The sequence below is a fragment of the Lepisma saccharinum genome, chromosome 23 (genome assembly GCF_977018435.1).
Source record: "Lepisma saccharinum chromosome 23, izLepSacc3.1, whole genome shotgun sequence".
Classification (NCBI taxonomy): domain Eukaryota; kingdom Metazoa; phylum Arthropoda; class Insecta; order Zygentoma; family Lepismatidae; genus Lepisma; species Lepisma saccharinum.
In genome coordinates, this window is record NC_139251.1 from 35,074,106 (window position 1) to 35,102,038 (window position 27,933).

At 37.8% G+C, this 27,933-nt stretch overlaps 2 protein-coding genes across 2 annotated transcripts in view; one reads left to right on the forward strand and one right to left on the reverse strand.

The window, feature by feature from the left end:
- LOC146005465 (uncharacterized) overlaps positions 1–237 on the forward strand; it is a 191,331-nt gene extending 191,094 nt beyond the window's left edge. The window contains exon 49 of the mRNA XM_083144708.1: positions 65–237. Coding sequence (XP_083000834.1) covers positions 65–237 — 173 coding nt within the window. The remainder of the gene's footprint in view (positions 1–64) is intronic.
- A 6,424-nt stretch (positions 238–6,661) lies between these two features.
- LOC146005340 (dCTP pyrophosphatase 1-like) lies at positions 6,662–25,161 on the reverse strand. Its single transcript, XM_083144517.1, has 4 exons — positions 24,858–25,161; positions 19,029–19,156; positions 15,995–16,105; positions 6,662–6,975 (listed from the first exon to the last, which is right to left on the reverse strand). The coding sequence occupies exons 1-4, from the start codon at positions 25,002–25,004 to the stop codon at positions 6,783–6,785; spliced, it is 579 nt and encodes a 192-aa protein (XP_083000643.1). The 5' UTR covers positions 25,005–25,161; the 3' UTR covers positions 6,662–6,782.
- Between the last annotated feature and the right edge of the window lie 2,772 nt (positions 25,162–27,933).

The window sequence follows — 27,933 nt, forward strand, 5'->3', positions numbered from 1 at the left end:
CAAATTTTTCCATTGACAAATCAACAGAACTGAAAATTTCACTAATGTATTTCAACATCTGCAGATAATTTCACGCAACTGATATGGAACAGCACCAAAGAGATGGGTGTTGGCAGAGCGAGGTCCAAGGATGGCTGTGTATTTGTGGTGGCTAATTATTATCCACCTGGGAATATCATTGGGGAATACAATGACAATGTTTCTCCACCTGTCACTCAAGTCTCCGCCCGCCATTAATGTAACTGTGCTCTCCTGGGACAAAGTTCATAATTGTAAAGTCACCTGAAAATCTGGAACAAGTAAATATTTTTTGTATTTATTTCTCATTACTTCTTGCTTGTTAATAATTCATTTAATAGGCAATGCTCAACGTTAGAGCAATGAGAGTTCTCAAGTTCGATGTTTATGGCATTTTTTGGATATAGAGTTGTGTAGCAGGGAGCCAAAGCTGATAACTAGAGCCCGGAAGTTTGGCAGAATGCCTCTTTTTATCTACTGCATATATTGATAAAAATTTTCCGGATATACGTTTCTTATGTTGTTTCGAATGTTTTGGAAGCCTTTTCATTTTGCCTATTTTGCCTATTTGGGACCCCACTACCTATTTTTAATTATAATGCCTTTTTTTGCCTTTTTCAATGAAATTTGACATTATTTTTAAAAAAATGTGTATATAAATTATTTTTCTCCCAAAAAAACGTTGGCATTTATTTTTCTTCAGTTTATTATGTGAATAATTTTCGCTTTATTTAATTAATATTGAACTCACGCATGTTTCAACATTGCTGAAGGAGAAAAGTGTGAGAAAAAAGTATTTCATGCTGAGTCAGGATATTGCCTTTCGGTTTACATTTCTTGTGCATGATTGACTGCTGAAGTGGACAGGTTGATTTCGAACACAAAGAAAATATTTCTGAAATCTCCCTCTCGAACCCGAAAATTTCAGGAAGTTGCGATTGAGCTTAGTTTACCTCAGCAACCAGTCTTGACGAGATAGGGAACCTGGATATCAGCAGCTATATATTATGCTAACAACCTTCAAAAAATCAGTGAGGTGATCGATGCTCTTTCAGAAAATGAAGCGGCTTCAATTCGTGAAGTGAAAAAACTCCTGTGCTATTCAAGTTTACTTTTGCACATTATGGTGCATTGCCAGAGACAATTACAATTATAGCATCCATGAAAATCTTCGAGGAATCTATGCAGCAGATGATGGAAGTGCCAGGAGAAAAGGAGTCAGCTGTTGCGGAAAAGTGCTAACGGGTAGTGAGTGCAAATAAGGACTTGAAACAATTGAAAACAATTTGTGATATTCTAAAAGGTGAAAATGCTGTTACCAAAATGAGTTCAGCTACATTAGCTTGTTATATGTATGCTCCAATAACTTCTGTCGAAGTAGAAAGATCATTTTCTATTATGAAAAACATTCTCTCTGACAGACGACTATCAATGAATGTTTAGAACTTAAAAAGCACCTTGTAGTTATGTGCAATCAAGATGGAGAAAATTGAAATGCTCTTCCCAATTTAGATTTTAACATTTTGCCAGAAATTATAGATAAAAGTAAGTGACTTCTAAATGTGCCTTTTTTTCGGTTTATTTTGCCTTTTTTTCATTTTTAGTGCCTATTTACCACATTATAAATGCTTTTTTGCCTGCCTATTTTAACTAAAATAAATGCCTGAACTTCCGGGCTCTACTGATAACAATTGACAATCAACTTGCAATACAAGTTTTTCTCACTGCATTTCAAACTTGACTGCAGGGCTATGAAAGTATACAATTTATATCAGTAATTATGAAAAAATGTTATGTACCACATTCACCATTATGCAAATGTTGACAGGGTTTCTACGATTTCTTTGATTATGAAATTCCCTGACATTTCCAGGTTTTCCAGTCCAAAAATGAAATTTTTCCAGACATGTTTATCATCATGATTTTTGCTCTTGAACCTTGTGTTTTTTAATTAAAAATATATATAATCTGTTAATTATTATGAATATTCACTTTCACAGTATTTTTTTTTTAGCAAATTTCATTCTACACACACAAGAACACGTAAAAATTTCGAAGAGTAAAATGTAAAATTACAATTGGCATCAAATGTATTGAGTACTACAATCACGTGCATCTAGCCTTCAGGCTAAGGTAACAGAGGAACATTATTTCACAGATCTCCACAATATAAAAACAACAGAAAAGGGTCATACACCATACACAATTGTCTTTCGCATCGAAAGTGATAAGTGAAAAGCAACAGGATTTTCACACTCAAGTGACACTTTAATTCAAACCTCATACATACTCTCTTTCCAGCCTGTAAAGAAAAGCATCCACTGAGTATACAACAGAAAAAGGTGACATGATGCACACTATAGAAAAAAAGGCTGAAAGTGTCATGTGTAGCATGTCAATTCAATGTGCAAGATGGATATACCACTTCGAAATTAAACTTAGGAGACAAATGCATTTGGATGCCGGGCAACACGTCAGTTTAGTATGAAAAGTCCCTTAGACATGAGGTCTATGGTAAATCTCTGTTTGGATGCAAAGGAATTTATAGTTTTAAAGTGCAGAATATAATTTTGGGAAAAGGTTGATGTTGAATTGGTGTTTTAAGTCCACTTTATGCACAGTAAGGCTAATTGGGACTGGACCTACAGCTTGAAGTGGAATCCGAACCACTATGTGCCTCCACTAGGAATCGAACCCAGGACCCCTTGATTACAAGGTGACTATGCTACAACTTCACCATCGGGGAGGCCTTTTTGGAAAAAGGGTTGGGAAGGAGGGTTTGTTTTACGTGTTTTACGTCTACTATATCCTCAGATATGGTAATCAGTATTGGACCTGCTGTGTAGAAAGAGATTTGAACTACTGTGCAATGTGCATCCATCTGATATCAAACCTAGCACCCCTTGATTAGTCCATATATGCACCGGACAGGACTTGTTTGGTAGACTACTTGCTTGAGGTACCCCCATGAGAAGATAGCATATCCGGGTACTTATGTAGCCAAGGAGTGTCACCATATGATGCTAAGGCAAACAATACTAGTTTCCGACTTGCTTGCTTACATTAATAGTTGGGCTGAAAAGTTCGTAGGCTAACATAGTAAAAAATATTTTTTTGACAAAATTCGATTTTATTATTCAATATAGTTGCCTTCGAGGGCGATACAACGATTATAGCGGTCATACAATTTTTCGATGCCATTTTTATAGTACGATTTCTCTTTAGCCTCAAAATAGGCCTCAGTTTCGGCGATTACCTCTTCATCAGTGCTAAATTTCTTTCCAGCGAGCATTCTTTTAAGGTCTGCAAACAGGAAAAAGTCACTGGGTGCCAGATCTGGAGAATATGGTGGATGGGGAAGCAATTTTATTACGGTTGAATATCGCTAAACATTGCACTGAATCATCAAAACGTTGTTGCTTTTGATCGATTGTGAGCACGCGCTGCACCCATTTTGCACACAGCTTTCGCATGTTCAAATATTCATACACAATATGTCCAACACGTTCCTTTGATATTTTTAAAGTCTCAGCTATCTCGATCAACTTCACTTTACGATCATTTAAAATTATTTTGTGGACTTTTTTGATGTTTTCGTCGGTAACAGCCTCTTTGGGGCGTCCACTGCGTGCATCGTCTTCGATGCTCATTTCGCCTCGTTTAAATTTAGCAAACCACTTCTCAACGGTTGATTTTCCTGGTGCAGAGTCCGAATAATGTTTATCAAGCCAAACCTTGGCTTCAACAGTATTTTTTTTCGCCAAAAAGCAATGCTTTATTAACACACAATATTATTATTTATCCATTTTTTCACAATAACAAAAGCTGCTTCACTCACAATGCTATATCTCACAAACTAATTATCCAGCAGCTGTGAAATTTATACACGTATCTTTTGAAGGTTAGTACTAAGTAAAAATCACATGGATTTAATTCTAGTAACGCCATCTATGAGTCAGCCTACGAACTTTTCAGCCCAACTGTTATGTCACAGTGCAAGTGTCAAAACATTGACATATAAATCATGTTTCTTGCACTACTATTTGCAACGGTGGGAATTGAATGGATGGCATTTTATGTTCTTCCATATCGCATTTCAAAATATGCTATGAAAGCTGCACGCACACTGTACACCCAACCTTCAAACAAATAACCTCTACTAATTGACATCACTGGCACAATTGTTAACACTTTCAGTCATGAGTGATCATGTGTCTGCAGAAGTCAAACAGATTAATGGTTAAGTAGGGCTGAGCCTATACCACTTTGCACTGATAGCAATGTTGACAGTCTTAGAAACTCCCACTGATACTTGAATATTGAAACAACTCTGGACTTGGGACAGTCCTCTATGGGACTTGTATTGTGGACTGTGCATATTTATTTGTGAGTGTCCCTTCATTTTATCACCATTCATCCTCATCTTCACAATTAGCTAAAAGTGGCAGAAATGCGTAGTAATAGTCATGGGCATAACTTGGGACCAAATTTTGAGGGGGATAGAATCATACTGGGCCTAATTTTGAGGGGGTAGGACCAAACTGGGTCTAATTTTGAGGGGGTAAGATCAAATTGGGCCTAATTTTGAGGGGATAGAATCAGACTGGGCCTAATTTTGAGGGGATAGAATCAGACTGGGCCTAATTTTGAGGGGATAGAATCAGACGGCATAATTTTGAGGGGGTATGATCTAACTGGGCCTAATTTTGAGGGGGTAGGATCAAACCGGACCTAATTTTGAGGGGATAGAATCAAACTGGGCCTAATTTTGAGGCGGTAGGATCAAATTGGGCCTACTTTTGAGGGGATAGAAATCAAACTGGGCCTAATTTTGAGGGGATAGAATCAAACTAGACCTAATTTTGAGGGGATAGAATCAAACTGGGCCTAATTTTGAGGCGGTAGGATCAAATTGGGCCTAATTTTGAGGGGATAGAATCAAACTGGGCCTAATTTTGAGGGGATAGAATCAAACTTGGCCTAATTTTGAAGGGGTAAAATCAAACCTGGGGCTTATGTTTCGAGGAAGAGACTCGAAAAGTTTCCCATAAAAACAGCATTCAGGATTATTTGCAAAATAACTGTGACGTTTGTGAACTCAGAAATATTATTCTTTATTACTTTGCTCGTCAGGTCCCCTAACTTGTAAATTTTAAAAAACAAACCTGAAAGTTTGGGAGGGGGGGTGCCTATGGTAATAGTGACCTGTGGTGCAAGAGCCTGTGAGGGAGAGGGTCTACCTACTGACTGCCGGCCTCATTTCCATCTGCTGAGGTGGAAGATTATTCAACCAGTTACGGGGTGGTATGTGGTCAGCTCAACAAACCCCCAGTAGGTTTCCATGGCCAGGTTACACTACTCATTTATAGATCCCCAATTTCCTTACGATTGTGGGTGGCCACCAGTCCCATACACAGGCTGAAATCTAAGGAGAAAAGTTATTATGCTTCCCCCAGGAGTCTCGAACCTGCGTGCATCCCATAGCGAGAGTCCAAAGCACGATGCCTTAGACTGCATGGCCACGGTTCACGACACGTGAAGTAAAATAAAGCACTCATTTAAGCACAAAATCCATTTTACCGATTATACTCAGAAATATTAATGATTATTACGTTTGTGTTTCTTTTTTTTTTATCTTTTGCATTAGACTTTGTGAAAAATGTCATGCAACAGTTTATAGATCCAGTGAGATCTAAAAAGAAATTGTTCAAATGATTGTGTGCTTGCTTACTCCTCCTCCTGCAGCTGAAGAAGATGCATGTCAATAGATTGAAACATTCCAAGTAATGAAGCACACAGTCAACAAATTCAGTACACTGTATTGTATACAGCGTAATACATTGATGTCCATTGTTCATACATTTTTAAACATTGTTAAAATAGTTTCACAATCATTAGGAATAAGGAAAGAGATTGCACAAAGAATAGAAAATGAAGCCTAAACAAAATACAATAGCTTGAAGTATATCTTCTGCAAACATGGTGATTGAAGAGAGAAACAAAATTCTGTACTCCTGATCATGGGTGTAACTTGGGGCCTAACTTTGGAGGGGCAAAATCGAACTTGGAACTTAACTTTAAGGGTCAGAATCAAATTTGGGACTTAACCTTAAGGGTCAGAATCAAATTTGGGACTTAACTTTAAGGGTCAGAATCAAATTTGGGACTTAACTTTAAGGGTCAGAATCAAATTTGGGATTTAACTTTCTGGGGCAGAATCAAACTTCAGACTTTGGGAGACAGGATCAACAAGTTTTCCATCCCGTAAAAAGTCCAGAACTATTTTGCTAAGTAACTTACATTTGCGCAATCATAAAATATACTCTTCAATACTTTGTTACTCAGGTCCCAGGAGATTAAGAGAAAAATCCTCAATTTTAAATTTAGTAACCTTAAAATTTTGATGGCATAGTGATAATGTCACCTTTTAATCAAGGAATTTTTGGTTCGATGCCCATTAGACACACATAGTGGTTCAGATCCAAATTAAACTCTAGGTTAAGTCTCCAACTGTGCAAAAAAATGTAGTCCTGAGGCAAGTGAACAATTACAGCACGTACACCATCAATTGAACAATTTCTTCATGACTGTAGTTACATGTATGTTTATGAAGAATATCTCTGTAGAATAAATCAATCATTACTAATAATGAAAAATAATTTTATTGTGGCACAACTTCAACATATATCACAGACAAACTGGAGTAAATAGACTCTCATTTGCCATTCACATGGTCGATACACTGTAGCACATCATCTTATCACTCAAACATTTGGTTCAGGGTATTTCCTCGCGTTCAGTTCCATCTTCTCCAGCACAACCTTCGAAAGATCAATTCTGCATTGATCAGCCAAGTCCACAAGATAGATGAGAACATCACTCAGTTCATGGGCAACTCTGGTTCGATCTTCTGGTAGCCACTCAGGCAGGCCTACCCCGACTTCATCTCGCCATTGGCTAAATGGAAGACAGTTTTCTTTAGAAAAATAATAATTATACATTCACGATATAGAAATTAAATTCTGCGGCACAGCTGGCCTTTGAAGGGCAAGGCCTGCCAAGTAACTGATGCATCTTCAGTTCATTTTTGTTATCCTGATTTCAGCTTGTTCTCTTTCTGTAACTCCCTAATTGTCCATATGTTGCTGGGTCAACATTGAACATCAGTAAGAGACGGAGAGAGTAGGGTGGAGTGAAAAACATTAAAGTTGGACACTTTAACTCTTTAACGTGCATTAAGTATTAGCCTTACTGCCCAGTGTGTTTTCAGCTTGAAATTTCAAATTCTCTATTCCCTCTCCCGTGAATATGTGAAGCAAGGCTGCACATAATGGTAGAGAAGGGGAGAAAGCAAGTGGGCAGAGCAAAGAAATATGCACAGCTGCTAGCTGCAGCCACATTTTTCTCTTCATGCACTCACTTCCCTGCTCATGCGTTCATTGGTCGAGCCCTCTCGAGTCACTACTTGCTCAGAGACTTATTTTTGTTCGCTTGCTCCTCACATTCGCAGGACAGAATGTAATAAATATTAGTAACCTTAAAACATCAAATGGGTTACAAACCATACCTCAGTAAGTTCCATCAGATCAGGCTATAAGTATTACTTTATGATTTTTAGGAAACTTATGAATTTTAATGATTTTAGCTTCGCTAATATCCTTCCTATTCCAACTTCAGATATAATTGTTTGTACACCAAGTTCATTAAGACCAGGAATTAAAAAGGCAATTGAACTGATGAAATCGATAATGCAATGAACACATGTCTTAAAGATGCCTGGATTTGTATCGATACGTTTTGTTGTTAATATATTTTTTAAATGTATAACTGGTGGTGATGCTATGTTAACCTAGTCCATTTTATGAAAAACTCAACTAGAATTATACTGCTGTTTTTTTTTCTGTTTTGTGTGTGTGTGTAGTGTAATTGTCAATTCAACATCACCTTTCCTTATAAGGTGAAAAAACTCAAGCACTGACACAGTAGCATGTTATTATCCACTCTAAGGCAGATTTTATGAGGGGCAGTCAAATGAGAAACCGAACACCCACCATAAAACACATTCCTTGCAAAAGTTGGCAACACTGTTGTTACGTATCGATACTGTCATCTGTAGGGTACGAGAAATGCATAGTGAAAACGCACAGATCCACACAGTTGCTTCCTCATTGCTCAGGAGGTGAGCGTAGTGAAAAGTATGTTCGTCCAGCACTGGAAATGGAGGCAAGCAAAGAAGAGCAGAGAGGTGTGGTTCGTTCCTTGGTGGCTGAGGGTGCTGGAACATGCAAAATTCATTGTCGCATGTCTGCAGTGTATGGCGAACACTGCATGTCCCTGACAAGTCTGCACGAGTGGCAGAAGGACGCACATCACTGTGCCCGGGACAGGCCCATCGAGCCATTATGCCTGATGTGATTGCGAGGATCGATGGTCTGATCCGGGAAGACCGACGAATCACAGAGGAAGAAATTCGTGTTCAGGTTGGCATTAGTCATGGCTCTGTGCATGTCATTATCAAAGATCACCTGCAGTTCCGAAGGAGGGACAAATGATTGACAGAATGACTGCATGTCTGAGTCATTTGCTGCGGTACCACAAGGAAGAGTATGCGTTTCTGTCAGGTATTGTCACAAGGGACGAAACGTGGTGCCACCATTTTGAGCCCGAGAGCAAACGGCAAAGCCAACAATGGAAACACGTTGATTCTCTCCCTCCAAAGAAATCCAAGGCTGTCCATACGAGTTCCTGTAATGTCATGCTGAGCTTCTTCTTCGACTGCAAGGACCCTCTGCTTGTCGACTTCCTAGAACGTGGAGCCACAATCAATTCGAAGCACTATGCAGACACGTTGCAGAAACTGCGACACGCCATAACGTCAAAACGCCCTGGAATGCTGTCGGACGGAATCATCCTTTTGCATAATAATGCCCGTCCCCATACTGCCAATCTGGTGAGGGATAAGCTTCAGACATTTGGCTGGGAAACGCTTGAACATCCTCCGTACAGCCCCGATATTTCCCCTTGTGACTTCCACATTTTTAGTGACCTGAAGAAAGACATTCGTGGACATTGGTTTCATTCGGACGAGGAAGTGCAACAGTGGGTGAGGTTGTGGATCCGTCAGCAACCTACCTCTTTCTACAAGACTGGAATTGATCATCTCGTCTCCCAGTCGGATAAATGTCTTAACACTTGTGGCAATTACTTTTGAATAAAACAAACTCCATTGTCACTTTGTAGCGGGTGTTCAGTTTTCATTTGACTGCCCCTCATACATTAGGAAATTTCATTTTGAAATCAAAATTTTATCAATTATTTAGGTGCAACTGAGTAGTTTTCTACAAATATACTTCATAAAATAGTTTGGATACTAAAGTATGATGATAGATAAATGATTCCATAAAAAATAAATCTGTGCAATGGGTCATATATTTCACAAATTCATCGTTTGCTGACATTGTTGCAAATTAGTCAGTTCTAGAAACTATAATGACAACAATGCAAGCAACTTTGAAGACTAGAAAAATGACAAAAATACCCCCCTCCGTCACACACACACACATTTGGAGAATATGTGGTAGTAAGTTGATATCATTCTCAAGTGTGACATATTAAGAAAAACAACAAAATTGAAACACTGCAAAATATAAACATTTTGTAATCTTCACACTGCTGGACGGACAGAGCTTAAAATTTCTCTTCAAAAATTCAGTTGGCAACACTAACAATGGTGCTTGGTATTGAAGTAAAGCAACTATATTATGCAGTAAGTGAAAGTTGTACAACTGAACAGGCATTCAGTTAACCTCTTACTTCTGGAGTTAAGTGTGAAGAAACAGGCAAACCTGAGAGGCTTCGGATGCTACTTATGTTGCATTCAAAAAAGTCTCCTTAACCTTATGCCACATGCAGCAAGGCTTGCATGTCAACTTCCAGGTCTCCATGCAGATCTGCACTTAGTGAACTTGCTTGACCAGCCTTTGGATATCCAGGGTAGCTACGATTTTTTGCTTATGAAATTCCCTGACTTTTCCAGGTTTTCCAGACCAGAAATGAAATTTTTCCAGACATGTTTGTCGTCATGATTTTGGCTTTTGAACCTCATGTTTTTCAATTAAATATGCAGGAACGTTAATTATTATGAATATGAATATGTACACAGTTATTAGCTGAAAATTTACCAAGTGATTAATATAATGCTATTCAATGAAAAAATAAATAACTATTGTACTTCCCCATTTTCACTAAGTCATTACAATTAAGGTGGTATAAAAAAATGTGGCATATATCAAAGCTTTACAATGTAACCCGTATACAACCTCAATTATATCAATACAAATGAGAAACAACAGGAAATTAGGTCATGTACCTTTAGAAAATATGCAATAAGTTTAATGATTATACTTTTTAATTTATTGAAAATAGTACATATTACCGAAATTCAGAACGTGAATAGGGCCGGTGACCAACCATACACCTATAAAAAATATATACGCAGGCCATACTTTGGAATCAAATATCTCCATTATTTGAGTTTTCAACATGCTGTGGAACCAATTTTATATTACGGAAAACATCGAAATCTGTCTATTAAAAGGTAACAGTTCTGAATGTTTTAGGATTTTTTTTTTCCAATTTTCCTAGCAGGAAGACTAATTATCATAGAATTTTGGCACATAAAATTTGAATCTTCCTCAAAATATTGAGCACTATTTGGATTCGAAAAAAGTTATTTATGTTGAAAAAAAACTTCAAAATGACCTTACGCAATCATACACGCTTCCCACGGACAAGGTATTCTGCGGTTGACAAGCGACAGTATGTATCGTAAACTAGTGGGAATGAATGTAGAAATAAATCGGAACCTTAGTAGAGTGCATTGAGGGTCTATTTTAATTCTAAGACAACCAAACCTGACCTTCCTAACCTAACCACAAAAGCATATATTGACAAAATCTTAAGTAATCGCTAAAACTCTGCAGTATGTGTCAACAGACATAAATCGAAATAAAACCATGTAAAAGTTGCATTTGTAGCATGATGAAATCGTAATAAAACAAAAGGAACTTGAGCCCATTTTCACCACTTTTCAGCATAATTTCATTCTACATGCAAAAAATACGTATAATTACTATCGGCATCAAACAAACATTCGTAACCTAACAACAATGTGTGACCAGCGTACGTTTAATTCCTCTATTTCGCACCAGTTTTTAAAAAAATAATTCGTACTACATGCACAAAACACGTGCATATTCGAATAATGACGTCACTGATACTGCATAAAATCACTAATTTCTCGGGTGTAACACATCTCTGCAATGTAAAAACTACGACAACGAGCAAATGAACTAGTTGATCAGGTTGCTTCTGAATGGGTCGCAAACAAAGGACTCAAATTCACAGAATGGGTTCACGGGGGGAACGAACTAGTGAGTCCCTTTGTTTTTACTCGGCATCCGCACCCGTCCAGTGTGACGTGAACCACAGCCAGTTACGTGAAATTCTGCTCTTCAAGGTTTATTGCAGATCCAAAACCAATGAACTGTCCAAACACTAACCTGCTCTGCTTCACATATCAAAAGAGAACGGGTTCCGAACAGGTGTGTTCTTGAAGAAAGGAAATTTCCTCACCACACACAAAGCTAAAGCAACATTTTTTTCCGCAAAAAAATCTGAGGATGGCTGGTGCGTAGGTTTCGTCTTGAGTAGCTTGTTCTCTAAGGAAAAATCTCACGCCTCTCCAAATTCCGGTCGTGAACAGGTTCACAAGAATGAGTCGCAAAATGAACGGATCCAAGAGTGAATAAATATAGAATGGAAATGCAACGGAACCATAATTTTGTACGTAACAAAAGTCATAATAACGAGAGGAACACATTTCTGAACTGAATCTTTTGGAGGGACTGGAATCACAAGAACCGAATTCGGAAGTGGAAATGAACCGTTCCTTCATTTTGTAACTGGTTCTCCTGCAACTCCAAAATGCACGTAAATTCCAGAAAATATGCAAAATTCCCTGACCAACCAAATTCCCCGACTTTTCCCAGTTTTCCAGTCACATAGCAACCCTGATATCCACACTAAAAGCTAAAATTCTGTTCAAATCTCTAAAGTATGCTGAAAATTTGAGCACAAAATGATGCTTGAAATTGCATATAGCAAGCCACCTGTGAAGATTCAGTGAGTGTAACCTTAGATATTCTCCGCCTCCCACAACCATCCAGAGCTCAGGCATCTCTTTCTCCAGTTCGCCACAGGAAAAGGTTTGTTGAAAGAGAATCAGTTTTGGGTCCTCGCATCTGGATGGACATGGACACTGTTGCTCGTGCCCTTAACATGTCATATATCTGAAACTGCAGATGTGAGTTCTGCCATTTGTTCATTTATATACCAATGAATGTACAACATGATTGAATTACAATGCAATACGAGTATTGGATATTTGACAGATGGTGGTTCTACTTTCTAGTAGATATGAATTTTAAAGTATGGTACTTTTAAATGCACAGAATTCCTTTTACAATTCACAACATGAGAGCTATTCATCATAGACAGTTAAGTTTGATTTATTTTGGATGGAACATTTATTACCAAATTCTCACTATCACTCTTACCATGAATATTTCTAAAGGAATCAGACATCAATGTTGCTGTGTGGTTTTAACGCACACAGCTGGAAAATTTATATATATGTATAAAAGTTTAGTTGTTTGTAAATGCTCTGGTCTAAGTTGCTTTTTGCCTGGTAGCCAGGGAAGCCAATGGTTGTTTTCCCTCAACAGCTTTCCTGTTTGAAAAGTAGAAATAGGGCCTTGCCCCAGTGGTTGGGTGTGGGCCAGTTTGTCCGAGGTATAAATACTGGGTTCAGACTCGTTACGCACTCTCAGACTCCCAGCTACTCGGTCCGATCGACTGTGACAGTTTTATACACAGTTACACAGAACCAGATGGATGTGCCTAGAGATACACAGAGAGTGAGCGCTGTATGTATAAGGACCTCTGCATGATAAACTGCAGGGGCAGGTTAGCACTATGCTAAATAGTGGCCTCGTAGAGTGAAGTCCTGTAAAGTGCATTTCTCTGTGTTGGGGGAAAAGGCAAACGGGAGCAGTTGTTAATGAATTGTAACGTAAAGATGTACATGCGGATAAGAGGAGGTATGTGAAAATAAAGTGTACACAAGACAGATTTCCGTGAGACGTATTTCTTCAGAACAATGTGCAAAGAAAATTATACAGCGCACGCTTTTAGAAGGAACATGAGTTCGGCCAATACCCAGCCAGTGCTACTGCGCTGTTGCCAAACTAACTGCTAGTGCAAGGGAAGGACAGAAAATTTGCGATGTGTCCATTATTTTTGATAATGCATGCACGGTATATATGAGTACAGTGAAATAATATAGTGAATATTTCTACACAGGATTATAATATCATATCACTGTAGCATATACGAGAAACCCATACCTGAAAGAAGCTTGAATGTATTTTATTTATTCATCACCGCTCTTCCTCGTCTTCCTTGGTCTCCGCATGGACGTCCGCAGGATTTTTTCCAGGGAGGGGCAAGGAAAGTGTTATTTTCCAGGGGGGCAAACAAGGCAAATGTTCCTCCATAATAGTGTTGTTACCTCATTCAATTTAAATCCTTAAATTTGAATATCATATTCATGCAATAATTAACGCATGTTATTGTGGCTGTAATGAAATTATATGTGAAAAATATATAATTTTTGGTTGACTTTCATTTTCCAGAGGGGGGCCACGGCCCCCCTTGACCCCCCCCCTCCCGGATGCCCATGGGTCTCCGTGTAACTAATTTCACTCATTTCCGAATCACTCTCCTGGAGGTTAATGATTAGATTTTGCACCCTTGGTGCCTGTACTACTGGTGCTAAGTTTTGAGAGTGACATTATTTAAAATAAAAAGAACACACGGAACACACACTATCGCACGAAAGGGCTGTATTTAATCTTTTCACAAACTGTCCTTTGTGGCGCACGAGTGAACGATGAGCGAAGAATTTTACACCGGCCTTGCTACGAAAACGGCGAACTCAAACTGACCCAGACTTCCAATGTTCGAGAACGTCCAGAACAATGAAGGGTCGTTGTTTATATCGAGGCGAATTTAACACCCACAGTTTTCCCTAGACACAACAACTCAGCTGCGTTAACACGGTGGCAACGAAAAAAACAGGCTGAAGGAAATGAAAGGTGTTTCCCTTGTTTCTTCAAGGAACGATAACTCCGGCTGTAGGCGACGGAAATTCATGGGATTTGGACAGTCAGGTTCAAAATGTCTTTTCCCATCTTATGATGAACCTTAAAGTGGCGAGTATTATGAAAACTTCTTGCGCGCAAGAAAAATACAGAACACGGCTTTTAACTTCCGCGCCGCAGTCTCCTAACTGTACAACGTTGCACTCCTGCCATTGGTTGATCGCCACGCACACCCTCTGCGTGGCCCCACCCGATATCGCTTCTAAAAGCGTGCGTCGTATAACATTAAAAATGCTGCACAGATCTTATTCGGAATTTTCCATGCAATAATTATAAGAATATTTCTAAAATTTCATTTTCCCTCTGCTGTGTGGTTTTTGCGCACACAGCTGCAAAAAGGAAAATATGTATGTAAAAGTGTATTTCTTTGTACATGCTCTAGCCTAGGTTGCTTTTTGCAGCCGGGGAAGCCAACGGTTGCTTTCCCTCAACGGCTTCCTGTTGAAAGGTAACAATAGGACTGTGCCCCGACAGCTTGGGGGCAGGTCATTTGTCAGAGGTATAAATACCGGTTCCAACTTTGTTACGCTCTCTCATATCTCAGAATCCCAGGCTCTCAGATATGAAGGCAGTTGAGGGTTCGCAGATACTTCAATACAAGGCCCGATGGAATGAGGCAGTTTTTATGAATGCATAGAAATACACAGAGTGAGCACCGTAGGTTTAGGGACATCTGCGTGATAAACAGCGGGGGCAGGTCAGCGCTATGTTAAATAGTGCGCTCGTAGCTCAAATAAGATGTACTGCACTGATGAAAGGACGGCGTAGGGACTCTTGCGTGATAAATGGCGACAGCGGGTTAGCGCTATGGTAAATAGTGCGCTCATAGAGTGAAGTCCTGAGAAGTGCAATTCGTTGCATTTTGGGGCAAAAGGCAACCGGGAACAGTTGATATTGGATTTGTAATGGAAAGATGTATATACGGCGAAGGGTAGAAGTGTAAATAAAACTGTACATAAAGAGATAACTCTGAGAAGTTATTCTTCACACCACTTCTCATTTATTTTGCACTGAAAAAGAATCATTTTTGCATGGTGTAATGGGTAAATGTGGAAAATAATTGAATGGTTGGAACTGAGTGTCAGGAATATTTCCAAATGTCACGGCATCCATTGTGAGCTACTCTGGTCTGCTACAGCAAGCACTCAGTCGGAAGTAACAAGCTTAAATTAAAAAGATATCCATATTCAAGATCAGTTTTCGTTGATACACAGTGGTGTATTTTGTGGTTGTTTTTACGTCTAGCCATGAATTGCATGTTACACATTGTATTTAAAATTCAGATAAGTGTGTGTTTTGCATCAGAGAAAGGGAATTTCGAGGTGTGAAGCATGCAGAACCAACTACCATCTCCACAAAAAGGACATCCATCCTGAAATTTCCAACTCTAATTATGATACAGCAGATTTGAGTTCAAATTGCCAATAACACAAGGTTTTCTGTGATCTCATCTTACAGTCACTTATCATGAAAGGTAACAGAAATTAGCAAGCCAAATATCACTAATAAGGAAAAATTTGTACTATGATAGTGAAGTCCCTTTTTTATTAATGTCCACCCAAAGATTTTGCTTAAATGCATTGCCAAAGCACAGGGTGATGGGTATAAACTTACGTAAATGTGAGGAAAGACATGCACCAAACATCACACAAATAACTTTAAAAAGACAATAAAGAAAGATCGCAAGTACTTACAATACTTCAGCCAACTCTCCAACTTCCCCAACCAGAGCAAGAAGAACATTTCGTGGACTGTGATAGCGGCCCCAATTCCTTTTCTTACAAAACTGACTTTGCAAATGTCTCCTGAAACAAGTCATGACATATACATTCCAACATGAAACAACAGCAATGTACTGATATGACAAAGCAGAAAATTTGCCTATTCCAATACATACTATTACTTCAATAGAAATACAGTACAGTGTTGGTGACACTCCGTACATCCATGAAAATGTGGATAATTTTGCATTGTTTATGAAGACTGTGTTTAATATGCATCTACTTGTTTTTCATTCATGCGTTCATTAAACCATCCATTACTTCACTATAACACAACTCCATGTTCATACAATATTGTCTTCTTTGTAACTGACCAGTGGTGATTCATTCATTCTTAGTTTTGGACTTTTAACCACTGCGTTAATTTTAAAAATACCAATGTCTCGGAAGCCGATTCTGCCTCCATCTTCAGGGTAGTGTGTAATCTACTAAAACATACTTCAATCTCTGGAAACATGATGTGTTTGGGGATGGTGTCTATATGGAGAGTGAGAATAAATGGTTGCCTTGGAGTATTATTCTCGGTGGTCTAGGCTCCACCTTGTCAAAGAATTGACACCACTGGAAATCAACCCCTAAATTGCAATACTCCTTCAGTGCCGCTTACGTGCAACTGTCAGACACTGAATGGTTGTGGGCATACAGTTCTCTCAGTGTGTGTGCTCCATATAGACACCGTCCCCAAACACATCATGTGTCTAGGGATCGAAGTATGACTTAGTAGATTACAACACTACCCTGAAGACAGAGGCAGAATCAGCCACCGAAACGTTGGTATTTTTAAAATTAACACAGTGGTTAAAAGTCCAAAACTAAGAATACATTATTTTGTTTCAAGAACACTGCGAAACTGCTCCAGGATACAAGGAACACTGAAATCTGACAATCATTATTTTCTTCAAATATGAAATTTCAGAGAGTGGATGCCAAGCAGCCACCAGCTCAGTCTGCACAAATGTTTATAAACAATGTCTGGAACAATATACAAACAAAACCTCTGGTTGGTGTTGGACTTATGTCCAGTGTAATAATCATGGTTGAACTACACATAAAAAAGTATGTACAACCACAAACAAGTACATTTTTACATAATTCCCGGCATGATTTGAAAACCTTTGGTCATTTCTGAGTTCATTAAGAAAAAAAGGTTATTAGAAGCTATACTGTAGAGAAATTGTTTTCATGTCGTGTTTGCCAATTTCAGAAGGCTTCACTGAGTCCAATGCAAATTGTATGACAACAATTTCACTCGAAAATTGAAGGATGGCAAATTTTACTTTGAAACTCAAAAATGACCAAAATTTCACTTACCATGTTTTACACCAGAGCCCTTCAAATATTAGTTACATTACTTGTGTGTTTACTTTAAAAATGCACATCTTTGTTGCTAATGATCTGATAATTTCTCATGTATTTTGTGGTTTTTACAAGCACCAAAATACAATTTTCAATGTAACATTAACCCTCCATTGTTATATGTGTGAGCACGGTGCTCACCCTGGAATATAATTGTACGGTTACCATCAAAAGTAAATTTCAAATAAAATTATAGAAATTGTTGTGTTTTCCATGATAAATTGCCTACCACATTAGGTAGTCAGTACTATTGCTAATATTAATGTTATATTCTGTTATTATGTAATAACTAGGATAAATGTTAATATGTAAGTGATATATGTTAGGCAATACATATTTATAAACTATTTTTAATGAGATACATGTAAAACACGTATACTAACCGCGTTACTCTGAAACATGTATACCAACGGAAGGTTAATCAAACAAGAATAAATGTCAGATGAAGGGAGCGTGTGTTCTCCAAAAACATTACTTTGTTTATGTGCTTGTAAGAATGTAGACTACAAGAGAAATAATTCTACAATGCAAACAAGCAATACGTACAAGGAGCATTCCAACAAAAAAAGTGGTCATACTGCATGGAACAAACTCGATCAATCTGAAAATTAGTTATTAGTGTTTCTAATTGCATAAAGGTTTAAATGTTTGTTACTGGATATAATTTGCACATTTCCCCAACAAAAGTTATTAGCATTACACAAATTAAGTTAAATTTTGTTATATTTTTAAAGCATCACATACGTAACACATGCTGTTCATGCATTCAGGGTATGTCATCTAACTCAAGTTTTTTTCATTTGTTAGCAGACACCACAAAGTACTTCATAATTCTATGAAATCAGTTTGTTATGAATATTTTAATCCGAATTCATGTCTACAACTTTAAATTTTGTGTGTGAAATGTCACACACATAATACTGGAATGACCCACATACAAGGAAGATGACTCATCTGATGAAGAGGACATGAAAAAGTTGATACTCTTGTCACAATAAAATATGTGTACCACCAATAGAAATAAAATGAATTATATTATTTATCATAATGCTTTATTTTTTCTCTAGCTGTGTCCCTCACTCCTATTTTGAATTACTTGTTTTTTTTTCTATTTCCTTGTCATAGAAAATACAAAAGAAAAAGGAGATAAAAAAAATAGGTTTGAACTGATAGCAATATTAGAAAGTATTTATTGGTTCAAATTAGATTGACACTTGGTAGCCAAGTACGCTGAGGGTCAACTTTCAAGTTAGCCTGGGCAGGGGTGTTCTTTTGCAGTGGGAGCGTTCCTTTACCTATTTCATCACTCATCCTCATCATTGCAATAACCCTCCAGTGGCACAAAACCGATGCTAAATTACAAAAATTCAAATAGAAAATTGTGATTCTCTCATATGTGAATCTGTGGGTATTTTAAAACGAAAATGGTAGATATGGTATACTTACATATTAATATTTGTAAATGCTATGAACAATTGTGACAATGTTAAATGTGAGTACGGGGGGGAAGAGACTGACATTTCTGACAGGATCGGCTTAAATAGTATTATATACGTTCTAATGTTAGTCTTGCCTTTACGCTAAAACTTACAACTTTTCCAAAGTCAAATCAGCAGAAAAACGAAACTCTTCTTCTTCTCCTTCACCATTCTTACTTTGCAAGGACGGAGTTTCCTCGACCTCCGAAGAGGACTTTCCATTTTCATCTTCACTCATGTTCTATGAAGAAAAAAATACAGAAATTAATAAAAAAAAAAATACCAAGATTTAACAATATGTTGCAAAATTGAAAACTTTCCATAGCCTTTATTAGCATTTAAAATCCAAAAATTCTAGATTACCATATTCTCATTGTTATAACTTTTATCATGCTTATATCTAAAGAAATCTAACATCAATGTTAAAAAAAAACAACTGCAAAGCTTATTCAGAATTTTCTGTGCAAATATTTATCAGAGCATTTCTGAAATTTCCTGTATCCACACATTTATGTCATATTTATAGGAAATTTTCACTAATATAGATCCACCAAGCTTTCTGAAACCTCGGAAAATATGCGAACTAACCTGCCTCCCCCACCCCTTCTTTCACCCCGGGTGTTTTCTCTGGCGCTGGTCGGGCAAGGACCATCCCACTTCCGCTGACACAGTGTTGCTAATTTTACTCTCTTCAAGAATTCGAGGAGTGTTGTTGATGTGCGTAGACGTGTTTTTGAGTAAGTATAAAGTGTCGAAAGTTGTGCACAGCAGTGAGTGAAATTTGCTACTACGAATCATTGAGAAGTGTGAAGAAGAGAAAAGAGACGGGTGGAATTATCCTCGCGATCAACCCCTAAAGAGAGCAGTATATCTAACGGGACGGTCGGAGTCATTGCTTAAAAAACTGAAAAGAGAGAAAAAAGATTTACAAACTCCTGACCAGAAATTGTCCATGAAATGTACGTAGTGAAAAGAGAAGTTCCTACAATATTGAAACTTTTAGCTATTGCTAAGGAAGAAATTAATTATCAGGGGGGGCGAGAAACATTACGGAAAATTATGAAACAAATAGGCTTTAAATTTAAAAAATGTAGAAACTCTCGCTTAGCTCTGGTTGAACGAAGCAACATTGTGGTTTGGAGAGCAAGATATCTTCGTGCGATCAACAGATTCAGCAACGAAGGGAGGCCTGTTGTTTACATTGATGAAACTTGGATTCATGCTTTTTTATTTTTTTTTTACATAATTTTTTTTTTATAGTTTACATAATTTAGAATATTAATCTTGTCATTCCTTCTGCGAGACAGCAGGCGTTTTTAACTTTAGTGTCCCCCTCCCTCCTCTCTCTTATGCTATGTTATTTGAATTACCACGTCTAGAAACGAAACTTAATATTCGGCCTGCATATTTGTTTACTTGCAAACCTTTCACGGCACACGCCCACTTCCAGATTTGGCAACACAGGGGGGAAAACACGTGTTTCTGCCATCCCTTCCCTTGCCCCAGAGTTCCCGAGCTCCCCTCCTAAACATTCTACACTAGCGCCACTTGTTTCTGGCCAGGGTTTCAAATAAGTTGGTGGATCTATACATATAATTTCCTCTTCCGAAATTGCTTCAGTTTCTCTCCTAATAATTTCTTTCAATTCTTCTAATGCATGGAGTCAGTTTTAAAAGCTTGGTAGCTCGACATCATGAAAATGTTTTCTTGTGCAACGTTTCTTGTGATCATACTTCAACATCGTCTACTTTCTCCTCATTAAGCACACACCGTTTTACCCTTCACTTCTTTTCAAGAACAGACCCTGACTACAACTTCCTTACAAGAATTTGTAATGACTTAAAAGTCATTCATAAAAATATGTTGTTTCAAATTGTATGCATAGCGTAGCATTATTAGACTGCAGAAAAGCAGCAGTAGTACGTAAAATAAAACAAAACAATCTAAAACACTTGTTAACATCTTAAACACTTCACAAACACATGTAAACTGGACACCAGTTATCTGAATACTGACGCATCAAGTGCCAAGGTCAGTACAAAGCTGTGGGTCTAAATGCTGGCAGTCACCCCTCATGGAAGACTCGGCAGTGAAAGGCACTGTATATTCAATGCACATACCTACTTAAATCAGATGGTACCTGCAATTTAAAACAGAAACATTTGACCTTAGAGAAAACACTTAGTACAGAATTCAATAGGAATAAGCAGTACACAAATGTAAGGGTTCTTAATGTCTTTAAATGGATTTCTTTGTACTGCAGATTAAATCTTGCATATGGATCAATACACATATAATCACCCAGAGCAGGTTCCTTCAGAGTTATGGATTTGCTTCCCATTTTTCTATTATTTTATTTTTTCTATTTCTAATATTTGACTTGTACAACAAATATGTTGAAAGGGTACCGTCGATGCTCCGTACCCCCACGATACGGTGATGATTTTTGTGTCAGTTATGAAGATTATATTCTATAGGAACGATTAGTGTTGCTTTTAGCTTTAACAGATGTATTATAGTGGAGTAATGAGAGTTTTTTGATGGTAATATTTATGATGTCATTTTCATCGTTGCCATCTGCATGTGATATGAAGGAACATGTTATGTTATTTGTGTTTTGTAACTTGGAGACGTGTTAGAAATATCTGAGATTGAAGGTTGGCAATCTGGTGTTACATCAGGCTGCGCGAGATTTACTGCAGACGATGTTTCGGTTTATGTCACATGGTACTGGTATTTTGTTTGTAAGGTTGGGGTGCGTTTTTAGTTGGTAAGTGATATTCATTGAAGATGCATATTGGGGAGTGTGTGGAAATTTTCAGCATCGTGGCATTCTTCGGCCGGGAGCAGGAAGTGTATATCCGTGAGTTGCAGGATGGTTTAGTGACTGGAAAAAAGAAATGTGTCAAATGCAGTGGACGATATCGCAGGAATGTGTGGATGAAGTTGAAAATACGGCAGCGGGCAGAGAGTGATTTGGTGGAGTTCCTTTTTAGGTTCTCCAAATGTAAGTTGGATTGCTCTGCTATGACCGGAACATTTTTTGAAAATATGAAACTGTCTCTGCAATGCATTTTTTCAATTATATTTCTGTGGTCTTGTGGAGTTTTCCTTCGTCCTGTCTCCAGTATTGTGAATGTAAGCAAGAATGTGTTGTGCCAGTTACTTCGCTATGTTCGAGATATTTGTTCCTGGAAGTTACTTAAGTCAGCTGACTGCTTCAAATTTGGAGGGGTTGGTTCTGTTGTACAGATTAACGAGAGCATGTTTGTGAGGAGGAATGTGGAAAGATAGGTTCTCGGATTGTTCGATTGCAACACAAAAAGGGGCTTGCTTTTGTTCATTGCCGATCGAACATCCGAAACTCTGATCCCGTTGATTGAGAAGTATGTACTACCAGGAACAGATTTCTGGACAGATGAAGGGGCATCTTATAAATGCCTATCGAGTCCTGGGAATGTTTCCCCTTATATTCACAAGACTGTTAGGCATAAGACACACTTCCGCGATCCAGTAACTGGGGTTTGTACAAACCACGTGGAAGGTTTTTGGTCCAGTGTGAAGGTATTATTGGAGGCAGAGAGGAGTTATGGGTTCGAAGCTTGTGGAGGAGCGTGCAGATGAGATTATGTGGAAACAACTGTATAGACCTACGGACAATGACATGTTCAGGAATACCTTGCAGCATATTGCTGAAAGATACCCTGTACATGTTTAGTGTTTGTACAGTGTGATTCGTCTGCCATTTGACACATTTCGCCCCTGGAAAAAGACATTCCACTTCAGGTAATTGTTTGATAGGGAATCCCAGGTTTTACCACAATGAAAATTGTTGCACAGCACAATCAATACATGTTCAACATAATACTAAAAAAATCAGAAAGGTTATATTATTCATGATAAAAATATCACAGGTTTCAGTATTCAATGTATGAACCATTGTTTCCACTGGCACACAGTTATAATTTTGACAAATGACCCTAAAACACTCACAAATTAGCACTAATATGAGTACACATAATATTGTTAGAAATGTTGAATACATGGGAGAAGCATTACTATGATGTTTATCCACTCTTAGCTCACAGAAGTTGTACTCACTTTTAGCTCACAGAAATTGTACTAAGACAAAAGTTTTTGTTCAGAATGCACATGGGTCAGTCCATACCGAATGGTCCAGCACTGGTTGTTCGACCACTTTTAAAAATTTTCGGTAGCGGTTCAGATTGTTTTATGATTTTTTTAAAATTCTCCTAGCAGGAAGACTAACTATGGTAGAATTTTGGTAATCCTTGTCGTACGAAATTTGAACCTTCCTTAAAGTAATGAGCACTGTTTGGATTTCGTAAAAAAAGGTAATTATGTTGAAAAAAAAACAACTTAAATTTACCTTACGCAAGCATGCACGCTTCCTATGGACAATGTATTTTCCCTTGGCAAGCGACTGTAAGTATCGTAGAAGAGTGGCAATGAATGTAGAAGTAAATTGGAACCTTAGTCAAATGCATTTAGGGACTTTATTTTAATGCTAAGAGAACCAAACCTGACCTGCGTAACCTAACCATGAAAGCTTATATTGAACAAAATCTTAAGTAATCGCTAAAACTCTGCAGTATGTGTTAACAGAAGTAAATATAAATCGAACCATGTTAAAATTGCATTCATAGCATGATGAAATCGCAATAAAACAAAAGGAACTTGGGCCAAATCTTCATATTTTTGTTGTTTTAACCACTATGCAAGCATAGTTCAAAGCAGGCATTATTTTTCTAAAACTTGATTTAGTTTAAAAATGGTGACCATTTCTTGTTTGTTTCATGTGGGTAAAGCATTTGGATAAATTCTTTCAGTTATTTGTAGATTCTGGCCCAAGTTCTGATAGTTTAATTCTGAATTTACTATGCTGTATAGGTCCCAAGGCATTTGAAACCTTGGAGTGGGAGCAGTGGTGTTAGTGTTGCTATGCTAAGTTATGGGGAAGCCTGTAGTTTGCATATTTTCCGAGGTTTCTGAAAGCTTGGTGCTACTATGCATGCATTTTTTACATGGTTTGTGGTATGAATTTACAATACCGGAAGTATCTCCAAATTCGGCATACTCACTAATTTTGGCCTCGAAATCACGAATCTGCAGTTAAAAATTGGCAGTCACGTCTAGAAATTGCAAAATAACCTTGTCAATTACCACTATGATTCTCCATACACTAACATGGTAACGATATGAAGACGTCTTCCTTTCTGCACAATGGTCTTGCTACCAACGTTGCTCAAGTGTTGTGCAAGAAGTGAGAGCATTGAGTTGCATGTGAGAAAATGGCATCTTGCGTAAAGGTGGAAAAGATGTTTGCCCCATGCACCATTCACGGTAAGGTTAGGTTATGTTAGGCAAGCATAGTTAAAATTAAGGGTCATCATAGTTTTGAAACGTTAATCATTTAATCATTGCAAAAAATTGTTGTTTTCTTCATAAATCAAGGGTGTTTACTCCGTTCACGGACCCACCTTTTTAGACATATTTTGCAATTTCTATGCATAACAGGTAAGTACAAATGTAAATAATTAGGAAATAAACGAGTGAAATGTGTTTTCACTATGCCATACTGTTAACCTTCCTAATACTGCTATAAAACCTGTGAATAAACATTAAACATTCGGAACCGTTACCCAAATTATGCGAGTTGAAACAATTGCATGTTTGGAAAAACATCAATATCTTTCGATAAAAAAAATGAAACTAATTTTCAATGATTGCAGATGATCAGTGCAGTGGCTTCTCCGCATTTATCACACGCACTTCCCAGAGAAATGATAGAATTTCTCTGTTACCAGTAACATTGGCAAATGCAAGTTACCCGCATGTATTCTACTATATTACATACATTTTACATATCATTTGAGATGTATGTGTAGTGTACTTTATGTGGTATTCGAAATTATACTCACTTGTTTTCTAATACACACTTCCATAAGTATTTGAAGAACGATAACAGTCATGTTTTGCAGAATACGTATTCTCTCATTGTTCCTGATAATTTGCAACATAATAGCACTAATTAAATTCCTTTTGTCAATCTGACATTCAGTGTCCATTTTCTCCTACTAACCTGGGGTGGTAAAACTGGAAGTCCTCAACAAAATTGTGATTCTATACAAAGGAAGAATTAAAAGAAGAATTGAAATTTATCTTCGCCTCTCCAGCTCAAACATCGATAACGAACGGAAACGATACCTACCTCTCGCGCCGATTACTCGCGGTACAGAGCTCTGTAGTCGCGGTCGCGATTGCGATTAAGGAGTCTCACTTATCGCACGAAAGTAGAGCAACCTTGCGTTCTCCTGGTATGACGTCATAACACGAAGTTTGTCTACCGTATTGCAATAAAGGAGATCCGCGATTATAGGTATTTTCTACTCTTACGGCGGGCGCTCTATATGTTGGCAAGGGAAGTGGAGAGCGGGGAAGCAACTAATCCAGAACGAGGTGCACGTAGTAACGTAGTAGTTCCTCCCCTCGACGTCGTCGACGTCGTAGCTAACGGCGCCACCGCTGTTCTCCGTTTTGTCTGCTGTGTATGGTTTATGGTATGGGCCTGGTCAAAGCCCTGTTTTGTCCCCACGCTTTTCATCGGCATTTGTTCTCCCATTTAAATGCATGGGAAATTTGTTGCCGAACGTGCTGCTATTACATTAATTGTAAGTTTAATATCATCTTTACCTCAGAAATGATGTCTGAACATGATAGTTCAATACAGTGCTGTAAAAGTAAGACTTTTGAAAAGACGATCGTCAACAACAGAAAAGATATGGGAACTCAAAAGCCTTAAACTTTGCACAGCACTTTTTTACGTCACTTGCAATTTAAGTGATCTATTGTTGAGAATCCGGTAAAGAATAATGCATAATAATTCCGCGCGACTGACACTTTTATAGTTGTTTTTTATAACTGACTTTTTTCCACGTGATATTATACTTTTCCTTTGTTTTATATACACACATTTATCGTCAAGAATAGTTATTACAAATTTTTTTTTCTTCTGTTTCATGTCTCGCAACCTCTTGGGCTATCTTATTTACAGGAATTATAATTTTAAAATTGTTCTTACCAAGAAAAAGAAGGATGAAAATACGAGGGGAGAATATCTGCTTAATACAATGAAAACATACGTTAATATTAAATTATCGGATAGGGCATAATGTATAATAATATATATCATGCGTTTACGGAGCTAATACATTTTGTTAAAATATAATTTCGCGAGTTTCTTTGATTCTTGCCCGCCGTTGAATTACTATGCTCGCAACCAGAAAAAAATCAAAGCATAGTGTAAAAATTTAAATTTTTGTATTTTCGACCCATGGCAGCTAGAGACGACCCAATGACGTCAAGTTTAGTGTTCTTTGTGCATAAACATACTATATTTAGCTCGTTTTCGCAACCATTCAGTTGCGCTTTAATATATTAATTCTTAGGTTCAGGAGAATGTAATTTTCGAAACTTATGACTGGCTACATAATCTTTAAGCTTTGCTAAACCCATTTTTATTATCGATTTACACGAGAAATTCTTACCTTCATTGAAAATAACGTTTTAATAGCCATCCCATCGTGCTCCAATGTAAAGCTTATGGCAACCAAATGACGAACGAAATTATTTAGGGACACAACAGGGGTGGCGTCGCCACCGGAAAGGTCTGGCAATGAACAGCCCCAATCAAAGCTCTCTACTTCGCTTGTCAGCATATAGAGCGCCCGCTGTAAGACTGGAAAATGGCTTATAGCACACGCCCATCACGCGTGCGCTCTTCCTAATCACTGTTACCACACAAGGAAAACTTTTCCTTTGTGGGGAAATTCAGAAATTCGATGGAAAATTATATATGTATATATTATTATTATTATTATTATTATTATTATTATTAGCAGCAGCAACATACTTCTCTGGCATTTTGGTCCAGTAGCAAGGAGGCTGGCGACACATATGTAAAACATGTAGGCCTACTCTTTTTTTGGTCGCAGAAACTGCACCTTCCATGTGTTCTTTCTTCTTGGTTACGCCTGTGTTCCAGTTGATCTGCAGGAACTGTCAAGATCTCGGCTACACATAGCCTAATTGATGTTGGAATGTTGATCTTAGTAATTCTAACTTTCAAGTAATCATATAATTATTCCTTACCAAGGATTTTTTTTTTTTAAAAAAATCATTCCTTGGCGGTTCAGACTTTGTATTGGCCAGAGACGTAGCTAGGTTGATCAGTTTTTGCGGTCCCAAAACTTAAGATTTTTTTCTATCAAACCATTAAAAACTAACATACTATTAATATACCATATAGGCCTACATATATGTACAGTATGTGTGTGTGCTTTATATATATATATTGTTGGAAGAGAACATTATATTCTCCTGTAGCCCCCTAAAATTTACGAATATAGACTCGCGAATTCCACGACCATTATTCGGGAATCTAAATGCACAATGAACGCATTAACTTAATGGCATCTAGACAGTCTTTAAAAATCCATGTATTTTCTCTTATGTCAGATTTGAGATACCAAGAAAAATGTCATTAGTCGTTACTCCTCAGACTTGTAAATTTGTTCGAAGAAAATTGAGAAGTAGAGAAAACCCTCTTCCGTGGGTTTAGATATAAAAGGGTATTGAAATCAGGTGTACAAGTATGACAACGGTGCGAGAATGAAATGTTTGTGTAATGAGTTCAAGATAGGTATCCCATGTATATTGTTTATACCAGAATCGAATCCGGCGCCCTTTAGTGCAAGGCGACACCGTGAATCACTATCCCATGGGACATGCCCGAGTCTTCTGTGACGTCGTACTTTACACATTGGAGAATGATGACGATATATACAGGATGTTTCGTAAGTTCGTTTACAACGCTTGGGAGGTGATTGTACGAGTGAAAATATCGAGTTATTGACATTTGAAAACGTGGGAAAATGATTTTCCGAAGTGAATAATGGCAAAACGGGTGGAGAGAAGTCGTTCGGTGTTGGGCGGTCC